At 41.8% G+C, this 12,100-nt stretch overlaps 1 protein-coding gene and 1 long non-coding RNA gene across 2 annotated transcripts; one reads left to right on the forward strand and one right to left on the reverse strand.

Annotated features, from left to right (window-relative positions):
• The first annotated feature begins 2,492 nt into the window (after positions 1-2,492).
• Positions 2,493-4,866, forward strand: LOC131265931 (uncharacterized). Its single transcript, XR_009178341.1, has 5 exons — positions 2,493-2,637; positions 3,086-3,170; positions 3,245-3,514; positions 3,593-3,905; positions 4,361-4,866. It is a non-coding gene; the product is annotated as an uncharacterized LOC131265931 (long non-coding RNA).
• Positions 4,867-8,524: 3,658 nt separating this feature from the next.
• Positions 8,525-11,665, reverse strand: LOC131264589 (uncharacterized). Its single transcript, XM_058266867.1, has 3 exons — positions 11,149-11,665; positions 9,599-10,075; positions 8,525-8,997 (listed from the first exon to the last, which is right to left on the reverse strand). The coding sequence occupies exons 1-3, from the start codon at positions 11,663-11,665 to the stop codon at positions 8,525-8,527; spliced, it is 1,467 nt and encodes a 488-aa protein (XP_058122850.1).
• Positions 11,666-12,100: the final 435 nt, after the last annotated feature.

A 12,100-nucleotide genomic window follows, 5' to 3' on the forward strand; every position in this document is an offset into this window, starting at 1 on the left:
TAGGCGTACCACACCAAAAACTTGGTACGGTCGAGCTCCAGCGTACCATACCAAATGCAACCCAGCACTTCTGGGTTGGCTGACGATGGTGTGCTCGACAGAGCTCAATGAAGTGCTAGACTTTTCATATTGGTAAGAACTTGTCAAGCAGTTATCAGTTAATTTGTGAAGAGCATTTGATAGAAATAAATAGATAATTGAGTGATAGAAAAAAATAGCATATTTTAGAATCATGATGGAATTTAAAACGGTTATTATTATTTTTCCATACCATAATATTGGTGAAACATGACAACTTTACTCCATGGATGAAAATAATACGCTGCACCTGTCGTTCCAACCAGGAGATATTAAACAAGAATACTCGTTCTCTTTTCATCGTTTTTCTTCTTTTATAATAATTGATACGATGTATTTGCTTAAAATTTCTACCCGCTTTGTTGGTCATAGTTCTTAATCCAACAACTATTACGTTTTGAAAGAAGTTATGAGCATTAAACCCGTTGATAAAATTACTGTCATGGTTTCTAAGTCGTGAAACAATGTGGTAAAACGAATCTTATTGTTTTTATTTGCCTGTAATTACCATCTTTAACCGTAAACTGCTGGATTCAGTTTGAATATATAACGTGAGCAGGACAAAGCATAGGGAAAGAGTGAGAGCCCAAGGAGAACCCTGCTGCACTTGCCTACCAAAGGTATCCATGCCTACCTAAAAGAACCTTGCCGAGTGTATTTTTGGTAGGCATGGACACCTCATAACCTACCAATAATTTGTTTTGGGAGGCACCGCAGTGGAAAGAGGTACTGGCTGTCAAACCTTTGTTTGTTTACTGTTTACTGTTTACTGTGCAAGTCTGGCCAACTAGCAAGCATTCGAAAACAGGAAGGGACGATGACCCTCATCGACAGGTATAGAAACTGCAACGCAGTGTAAATAGTTGGTCGGTGGCCAACGGACTTCGCGGCGATCATCGGTTGTTACCGGTTGTAACATAGTATCGGTGGCCAGTGTTCGATAGGAAGCGCTTGGATTGACCGACTCGGGGTGGTTAACCGGGGCCGTGTTAACTCGCATCAGACAGTAAGTACGTGTGTAAGAACCCACAGCAGAGAGTTCTTACTGATGATGATTTGTCCGTGCTTTTCACACATTTCAGGGTCTCGACAAGGAGGAAGAAGCGGCTTGAAATAATCATCAATGCGTTCTACGTGTTTTCACTGGCCATGACGGAGTGGTGCTGCACATCGTACATCGAAGGAGCCTGCTACGATCCGTGGTCGCTGTTTGCCAGCACGAACCAGAGGAGGCGTCGGACGATTTCTGAACATTTCCCCTGATTGCCTACCGAACCGGACGATGTATATATAATATTATAGATGTATCAAAATAATAAAACAATCAAAAATATTTTCCTGTACGAAAATAATTATTATGGGAAAGAAAAGATATCCTGAACCCAGCTCATATAATCTACTAGGAATGGGTATACGTTTTTTACGCGTATAGCCAGAAATAGGTGTTATAAACACGTTGCACAGTCACGTTGTCAAAACAGTTCTCTTTTGCGGTGTCCCGCAAGTATCAAGAGAATTGTTTTACCCTTCTTTTAAGAAGTGTTTTACATCCAAAATTGCATTGGAAATCTGCTGCAAAAGAAGGTGTAAAACACTTCTGAAAAGAAGAGCGATCAGGTCTCAAGAGAATTCTTTTACATCAAAATGACGCTAAAATTTCTCGTTGGGAGGTTTTGTGACTACAATTGCATCGCTCAATTCTGACAGAAAAATCGATTTTTGACACTAGGAGCGTACCAGTTTTTTGGTATGGTACGCCTAAAAATCGAAAACTACGTTGGGGTCAAAATGAGTGACACAATGTACAAATGTAAATAAGAATGTTTTTGAAAAGGCGACCTTTATGAAAATAAATCTTAAAACTCTTTATGGAAATAATGATTTTCATTTACAATTTTCAGAAAGAATTTCCCGAGACATTTTAAAAAAAAGAAAAAGAAAATTCCAGCTAAACAAAAAAATATTCGCAACTATTGATACGTAACGGAAAATTCAAACCACGAAATGAAGCATCCACCTCTACAATTGACTCTTTGAACAAAAGCGCTCATAAAAGACTCGGAAAAATGACTGCCGCTAAAAGGTGCGGCGAACGGTCTAATAATTGCGGAAAACGCGCAAAGGGTGGGGTTATTATTATTGGGGCTTTATAAAGCATACGGCCGTTTTACATTTGGGAAAACATTGCCTCATATGAAATGTTTCACTGTCAATGACGAGTCGATATAATTTTGCTTGAAAAATTATTTCGAAGGTTTTTATCGTTTACCAAATGTCAAAGTGTAGAAAACTGTACCAATACGCGGTTTTCTAGTTCCGGTTTGATACAATTACTCTGAAGTAGGCTTTGATTGTTCAGCTTCTAACTGTTGGGGTGGTGGCTAACTTGTAAATTTTTTATTGTTTTTGCCGGCCTTAGTTTTGTAAAGTGAAAAGAGATTTTATGATAGTGTACGTCAGGGTGCTAGCTCATGCTAGTGATGTTTGTACATCAAGTGTAGAAAGCCGCGGATTTGTTGTTCCGATCAGATATGATTGAGAAGAAGGCTTGTATGCTAGGTAAGGCGTTTGCCAACTTGAACATTTTATTGCAAATTTGCGCGTAATTTTTTAAGTTGCGCTAGTGACGGTGTATTACGCCAGGGTGCTAGCTCATGGCACGGTTTGGGTACCTACAAATACAAATGCGCATCATTCTACAGTTTTGAAACTTTCCTAAGGTGTAGAAAAGCGAAGTGTAAAAAGAATTGAGTGTTCGTTTTTTTTATTTCGTTTCAATGATCGTAGCCAATTGTTATTGGGCGTTAATAAATCTTGAAATCGTGTCACAAAAGTTGTCAATCCGTATCAATTCAGCAATTGAATGAGTTACTGTACTGTACGGATGTTACTGTATTTGTCGAAGCTTTTATCAAACTATATTTTAACTTCAATTGAGAGTTACATGAGAAGCTGTACAGGTTTAGTCTAGCTTTACATAATTCTCATGTTTTTGTTTCTTTTACAGGTGCAGAAAATGTACTGAATACACATTGTTCTAGGATTTTCATATTGTTCGGCGGCAGAACAAAAGATGGATACATAATTTAATGGTGAGTAAGCTGGTTATTTATTAGGTTGATCACCGAAACTATTGGCATTGAAATTTTAATGTTATTCGTTTTAGAAGAAATACCAAAAGATTAAGTTTGGCGACTAGCTTGGGTTTACGTGAAGATTTTAGGCGACAAGTAATAAGTCGCACGTAATAGCTTTGGTGTTCCTCACGTAGGCGCGACAATAGGATTACTTCGCTATGTTGACAATGAAGGAAGAAGTGTAAACAGTGGTTGGCTGGTATGTTATAATGTTTCGTTTCGTCAGAAATATGTGCAATGTGATGTTTATAAACTGAATTGAGTTTTAAATGACGGCAAATTTCCTTCCAAATAATGTGGTGAGTTGAAAATTACTATGAAATCTGTTGAAAGGTACGACTGAATCATTAATGACTCTGCTTTTTGGTTCATTTCAGCTTAACCGAATATTATGGCTGTCTTATCATATGTCTTATCAAATGCATGACGTGTTATTGATGTGGGGCAGTGAAAGAGTGATAGGTAACGGCAGGTCTACACGGCGCTGCGACTTTTCTGCGACCGGGTTTCCGCGAACACGGAAGTGCCAAAGTAATAAACAAAATTGTCTAAGTCGGCCAACTCGTATGTCAAAGGTGTTCAAAAGGCAGAAACTGGCGGTCGAAGGATTATCGCAGCGCCGTGTAGAACTGCGCTAAGGAAAAAGTGTTAGCTAATGTGCAACGGATAATTTCACCATTGCAATTCAAGGTAAGTGTACAAAAATTGTTCTTTGTTGTGTTGGATTTATCTTCAAAAATTAGATAGATTCTAGAATATAAATAACAGCTGGTGTCACCAGATTGCATTTCACATTACGCTCATTTCTTGAGAAATTTTAGTTATACCGAAGTTACGAAATTTAACGTTCTTTTGATCTTTAGATTTCTGATATTAAAACATCATACTATTCTTTCAGTATGACGAAAAAGTTCGAATTTAATGTAGTTTAATTTACTAAAAATTCAGGCATCAGGCAGATATCAGGCAGGACATGCCTCCGGAGCAGTCAGTTTTTAAGTAATTTTTTTACAGTATATTTTACTATCACGAACCTCATGAGATATACTCTTAATATTTATGTTCAACACGTAGATTGTTTATAAAATCTAGTAACACAGTTTGTGAATTGTTGTTTTTTATTTTTTTTTTTTGCTGTTTTTCAGTTTCCATGCTCGAGCCGACGACCAGCGTTTCAATGTAAAAAAGTGTGATAACAAGGGCTAAGGATATTTTGTTCACCGGTAAGTAGAAGAAGATAGGTAAGTGTCAATCATCATTACATCCGGGTATCATTGGAAACACTTCAAATTGATGTGCAATGCAATCACATTTTTATTGTTCGGGTGCCATGAATGAAGAAGTATGTATCACTCGCGTTCAATAATTACAAATTATTCATTTATTTTTTTGATTCCATATTTTTATTGGGGTTAGAAAATCAATTATGAATGCTATTCTGTTAAACTTCCGTACCTTACCTGTATGCTCGCATTATTCACGTAACTATACCTTAGTTTGATTTTAACGATTTCTCCAACAAAAGATAAACGGATGATCCAAAAGAAAAGTGGATGCCATGTTTGTAGTAAAATTTCCTGGTTTATAGTACTTTCAATAATTGAATAGAAGGATGTTACAATGTTTCTTTAATTCTCGATTTTTTTTGCAATTTTTGTTGTGATGGTGGAAACATATTGTTTGCGGACATTGATGTACTATCGAGTACAGTCTTTCCCCGACTTACGCGAATAATGCGTGCCGGAGGCATTCGCGTAAGTCGAGTTTTCGTGTAAGTCGAGTTCCGCTTGACACTTGGTTTATACCTGGTGTTAAGAGATCGAGTATTTAATATCATCATTCAAAACATATTCAAAATAATACGAATACGTTAAGTTCCTCTTTTTATTAAGTTTATTCGAATTGTATTCTATACCAAATTCATTGTTAATATTTTTTAATTTACAAAGTTATAACAAAATTGTCCAACGTCAACTGTTTTGCAGTTTTTTTTTTGTCTTCCCAAATTAACTTATAGATTTGCATTTTTTCTCGTACACTGCTGCTCACTGCTTCAAATCTATCCTTATCATTGTCCATCGCTTCGATGGCTGATCAAGCTAATTCCAAATGGCTGAATGCTTCAGCTAATCCTTTTGATGTAAAGCATTTATCTTCCTCAATAACATTTTCATCTTCGTCTTCTAAATACTCTTCGAGTACTTCTAGCGTTTGCATTTTAATGAGCTCGTCATTAGATAAAGGCTCTCCCGCTGTATTTACAAGCTCCTCCATTTCCTCGTAATTTACTTCTATTTCGAGAAAATGTGCCAAGGAAACACATTCACTTAACACAGTATCCAGAGTCTCCTGGCTACTGACTGGTGGATGATAATTTACAAAAAAATGTGGATAAACCTTCTTCCAAGCCGCTTGCATTGTTGTCAGTTTCACTTGTTTCCAAGAAGCTGCAATGTTATTTATTGCATTTAAAATATTAAAGGTTTTCCAAAACTGGCTAAGTGTCGTAGATCCATTTTCTACCGTTTTCAATGCTTGCTCGAATGTGTTTCTAATGTAATGCGATTTCAATGCAGCTATCACTCCTTGATCCATCGGCTGCAACAAAGACGTTGTTCTTGGAGGTAAAAATAATACCTCTACATTTGGATGCATAGTCTCAAGTTCATTCGGATGGCCAGGAGCGTTGTCCAGTAACAATAGCACGTTGAACGGTATGTCATTTTTTTCGCAATATTGTTTCACTTCGGGTACAAAACTTTCATTGAACCATTCGACGAAAATGGCTCGGGTTACCCATCCTTTCGCATTAGATTTCCACGTGACCGGCAGATTGTTAATATTTACACTTTTGAAAGCTCGTGGCTTTAGAGAGCGGTAAACGGCAAGTGGCTTCAATTTGCAATCTCCTTCTAAATTACCCCCAATCATTAGCGTTATTCTATCTTTAGCTACCTTATAGCCTGGCATTGCGTCCATTTCTTTAGTAATATAACTCCGCGAGGGCATTTTCTTCCAGAAAAGCGCTGTCTCGTCTACATTAAAGATTTGTTGTGGAAGATAACAATTGTTTTCTACAACTCTGGCAAATGTGTCTGGAAAACAGGTGGCGGCATCATCGTCAGCACTGGACGCTTCTCCGTGAATTTTAACGTTTCGTAAATTTGTTCGTTTTTTAAAACGTGTAAACCAACCATTGCTTGCTTTAAATGGTAATCCTACAGTATCGTCGTTATTGGCTTGACGTTTTATATCGTGATGTAACGATACGGCTTTATCTTTAATGTTTTGCAAACAGCGGAATTTTTTTTGTGGTTAGATCCTCAATCCATATCAGCAATAAACTCTCCATTTTCTGTATCGTTTCATCACGATGCGACGTAACTATTGTACCCTGCATCAACGCATTGCTTTTCACGGATTCAAGGAAACGATCTTTTGTTTTCACAATGGTCCGTATTGTCGACTCGGGACGATTCACTGCACGGGCGATAGCTGTAAATCCTTTTCCTTTTTCGAACAGCTTCACTATTTCCAATTTTTTAGCAAAAGTTATTGCATTTCTCTTTCTTTTTTCGGTATTTTTGCGTATGTTATTCATTTTACTCGCTTTTAATTTTGTTGACGACGTGTTTTGAATGGCGGTGTAATGATGTGAAAATTTGCAAATGACAAGTGACGTATGATGAGTCTGAAGAACTGAAGTTTACGTCATAAACTCAATGAACTGTCAAAATTTGAACATTCGCTTAAGTCGAATTCGCGTAACTCGAGTGTCGCGTAACTCGGGGAAAGACTGTACAGCTATGACTCTGTACTGTACATTTTGATGCTCGTCTATTTTGATTATTTTATTTATTAATAAATTAGTACATGTTCGCCATAGTTGACTTAACACGTTGCGTACCAAGCGTTTTAGCACAATTTTAGTACAATTGTTTTAATGAAAATTTGTTTATAATATTTGTTAAACCGATTGTTTTCGAAGGCCAAGCAAAAACTTAGCTTCCCAAAAAATTTTTTATAAAATATTCAAATAATTTTTATGTTGCATTTTCAATTATTTATGCGTGAAAAACTTTTTAGAACCAGAACTGCTACCACCCATATTTGGATGACGCGGTACGGAACGTGTTAACATGCCCTTGTATGATATAGTATCAGTGCACATTTAACAGTCTTAAGTCGAGCGCATATCAAATCTAAACCGAAGCTGATTCTTCATAGTATGCAACGGTAGATCAAAGAGGATAGTATTGAAGAGTCAGTAATGAATTATAAGCATACACAGTTTTTATTTTCTATCCGAAGAATGGGACGTCGTCTTAAACTAAGCCGTGGAATATAAATAGCGTTTGCACTACAAAAATAGACAAATTTTTGTTGGTGATAAGAAAAAAGTTAACCAAGCTAATCTAAGGAAGTAAATTTTTATTGTAAAGTTACATCACTTTAATACTTTGAAAAATAATCTGACTGTCAGTATGGCGGTGGACGGGCCATGTTACTATTTGGAAGGTTGTTTTACCATTCCATGTTGCCGCTTCACCACTGTTGCGGGGTTTGAGCCAGTGGTTGGGGTATGGCTCATTGAAGAGCACCCCGAAAGCCGTTTAGGCTCTCGTGAAGCCCTTGCGCTAGAAAGCTCCTAATAGGCAACATCAATGCCGGTTTGCACCTACACGACGACATACCGCCGTCAGAGGGTTGCGGCTGGTCTCGTCGGTTCCCACTTCCCACTTTCCCACTCAGGATCGGCGCGAGGCTGGGTGCTGTTGCTGCTGCTGAAAATTCATTCCTGATGCGGCCATTGACTGAAGACTGGAAAGTAAAACAAGTATTATTTAGTATGGTACATTTGTTAAGCACTACGCATGTAAGGACTTTCCTTAAAGACACCTCTTCAAACGATGATTTAAAATCACGAACATTTTTCGGATTCCACTTTTCAACCATGCTCAAGGCACCACAATCATTGGTTTGCAATACTATACCGATATTTGCTGATGAGTGAAATGTAATTGAAAAGAATTGTATAGAATGGTACAATTATAATTTTCTTTATTTGTAGAAACTTACCTTGCATACAATTCCGTGACGCCCAATTGCACTCCGTCCATCTGTCGATACGCCACAATTTTTCTCCAATACTATTAACATCCGCTCGATCGTGTGTTCTTCAATTGCTGGTTAATTATTTTGAAAAGAATAGAATTAAATTAGGTATTACGTTTATAAGCACGTTGCGTGTAAGAACTTATCCTAATGACACATTGCAGCCTGAGTCCGAGATGGTGAAGCGATTGACCTTATACCTTGTTGATGGTCATCGCAAAGCACACTTGCACTGGAAACTGTTTGCGACGGATCTGAAACGGCAAGGTCGCATCATTGCTGTCGCAGAAGATACGGGGCAACGATACGTCTTGAACCTGCCGCTTGCCAGTCAGAATCCGTGCATGTAGGCAATGCGGTCTAAGTGACACGATCTGCAGCTGCGTCCCATTGCACAATCTACGCTCGGTGTTGAGATTACGGAGAAGTAGTACCGGCAAATACCGCTTCAACCGTAACCTATGCATCGGAATGCCGCTCATGTTCAGCGCGTTAAGAAATTCGGTCGGCAGCATTAGCGTTTCTTGTTCCTCGCTATTCACCAACGTATCGACGGACAGATTCACCTCTTCCGGTTCATTTAGCCCTTCCAACACGCTGTTGTTGATTGCGGTCACGACGACATTCCGTGGTGACAGGATGCGGTCGGTAAAAAAAATCCGGAGTGCTTATATTGAAGACCAAGATCTGGGTATACGTGACCGATCAACGATAGAACGTCGCCCTGCTAACTGGCGAAGGTGGTGTCTAATCGCTGAAGCGTTTGATGCCGACCCTCACCAATGCGGAGCAGAAAATCGGAAGAAACTCCTGAAGATCATTAGCATCCTGTGCATTCGGAGCCGTTTGGAGGCGCATGTTCACCCGCAACCGCAACACACAAAAGAGGTGCCATAGCGGAATCCGTTTGATGCAGTGCTGCACCACTTGCACATCCGTTCCTCTGGGCACGATCGGTAAGTTTTGGCGAAAATCTCCACACAGCAACACAACCTTCCCACCGACCGGACGACGTACTCCGACGATATCTTGAAGCGTTCGGTTCACGGCCTCGAGCGCATACCGGCTGCTCATCGATGCTTCGTCCCACACGATCATAGTCGCCTGTCGGATTAAGTCCGCCAGCTGCAACTAGGCGGGTATGTTGCAATGGAAATTTTCGTCCAAAATTAGAGGGAGTTTGAACGTAGAGTGCACTGTTTTTCCACCAGTGAGAAGCAATGCGTCGATTCCTCTGGAGGCTGATGCGAGAGCAATCTTTGTCTAACGTCGGGTGTGTGCCAGGATAGTCTCGAGTAGAAACGACTTCCCAGTGCCAACGGGTCCATCCAGGAAGTATAGGCTTCCACTTTCCTCGTCTGCCGCACGTCCTCCGCTCTGCTCTGTTTGACTGCTCCGATCCACCGCTTCAGTGAAGGTGTTGTACACCTCACGCTGTTCGGCATTCAACCTTTCTACGTTACGGAGCATTCTATCCAATCCAGTGATGCTGTAAGAGCGTTCTGCACCCTGTGCATGCTGTAAGAGCTCTGGCATACTGGGAAACGTTTCCAGTGTCTTCGGTGTCGTCGTCCCACGTACATACTGGTCATTCGACCGCAAAGCCCAGAAGTGTTCCGCCGCACGCAAAGGGCGATTTTGTTCAGAATCGTCCAGCGAGTAGCGCTCTCGATGTTGCCGATGGTAGTCCTCGCACAGATGATCGGCGTATGCTTCCCACAGGCTGTGAGGGTTTAGTGGCTTACCTTCCGATAGTATTAGGACAGGTGAAGCAGCTGGGATGGCATCTGGAATGATACGGCTTCCTGGTTCGACCGATCCCACTCCGATTCGTCAAGCAGTATCCCGGACCTGGCGGCTGCCTGCTGGAAGGAACCATACACGGAACTGCTTACAGTGCACAAATCTTCGAAGGAAGTTGGACCGTTACGGTAGCAGAGTAGCAATCGCAGACAGTATCGTTCCATGCCGGAGATAGGGCAGTCGACCATTCGGCCAACAACGAAACCGTTCTGTTGGATACGGCGGATTCACTGTTTGCCCGTGCCATCGTGCCACGACAGCCGCTATGTAGCTGACGGTTTTGCGTACCGGTAGTAGGCTGGGATGTCCTGATACGTCAGCCTGCGCGCGTAAGAATCGTTTGCCGTCAGCTGGAAAAACCGTGTCTGGGCAGATGTCGGATTCAATAACTTCAATAAAAGTAAGCGATTTCTTCTAACTCGCAGAAATGCGGGCAGTTAAAAAAAATTTCGCTTTATTTCATCCGTTCTGAGCCAAGAGTGAAGCCCACTTCCTTCTTGGCTCCTATTTATGTCCTTTCTCCTATGGTTCTCACGCGCCCGACCGACGATCGGTAGCCGATCGCGGTCATTCCTCCTTATCAGCTGACCGGGCAAAGGTGACCCGGCGATCTTTTTTTAAGTTCCGACAACTGGCTTGCAAGTTGCAAACAACATAATTTGGGAGCGACCAAATTTGAATGTAACGGTTTCCAACTGTCACCGTTTTGGCCTGAACCTCGAATCCGAAGATCGTCGAGACAGCCTGCGACGTGGAAATGTACCGCGCGTGGATATACTGCTGTATCTCGTCCACTGGTACGGTAGTAGAAACGCCAGGTCGTGTCCTTTATACACGTACTTATAAAGGTACTTCACTTTATGTGGCAATTATACTTATGCAACAGCCACGGGTTGTACGGCAATACGTGGCGGTTGTCCAGCGCTACGTTTTTGACGACAACAGTCCGGCCACCCGTCCTCCATTTGCCGTGTTTCTTCGCAAACCGGCTTAGGAAACCGGTTCGAGCACACACCATCTTTCATGCAAGGAGCAGCCGTTTTCCAGCTTACAGACCGTGGCTTGTCGGTTTCAGCAAGGATCACAAGGCTTTGAGATTGCGGAAGATCACGCTTCTGATACTCTATCACGTGGATTCGAGCTATTTCGAGGCGAAGCACTCCGGCCAACAGGTCCTCCAGCAGGGATTTCAACTTTAGCCGAAACACACGCGCCGTTAGATCAGGTCGATTCTGGCGGAGCAGCAACGCCTCAGTAATCTCCGGCCAGTTCGGGTTACACGTGACCGTGATGAAGACGTCGGGTTGGCCATAGCGTCCTCTCACCGAAAACACAGCCGGTACTCGGTATATTCGCGGGGGAAATTTGCCGCGATGGTGCCCGGATGTCGTGAAGCGCTTACGTCGAATCTTGGCTGTTTTGGTATGCCAAACGTGCAGGATGTAGGAGCGGACACTGCATGGCTTCGAACAACTGATGTGACTCGTATACCCGGTTAAGATATCCGGTGTCACGATCTTGCAGCACAACATCACGTGGATTGCCTTGCTCGGAGCAGAGAAAAATGCCAGCGACTTCAACCACGGTAGGCTGGTTGTAGCGGCGCTGGTCAAGCCCCGGCAATCGTGCGTGTATCCGCAGCATCAAATTCTTCGATCCGCATATCCGCTCGAAAGCATGGTGAAACTAGGCGGCAAGTGGGTTGCATCCTTGCAGAATGTTTTGGATGCGTTGGACTACTGCTCGATCGAGTTTCGGAGTGTATGCCAGACGCGCGTCCACCATTCGATCACTATATTCCACGCTGGCAACGTTCGAGTGAAAAAATCCTCCCGCTCTGCCCTGCGCTGGCTTCCGGATGGAGCGTAGACATTGCATAGGGTGGCAGTATTCTCAAGCCGAACGCAGATCAAATGTAAGTCTAAGCTGCGCTCGACGCGGGAAAATGTTAGTTGCTCGCGTAAAGC

Source organism: Anopheles coustani, chromosome 2 (assembly GCF_943734705.1).
Source record: "Anopheles coustani chromosome 2, idAnoCousDA_361_x.2, whole genome shotgun sequence".
NCBI lineage: Eukaryota > Metazoa > Arthropoda > Insecta > Diptera > Culicidae > Anopheles > Anopheles coustani.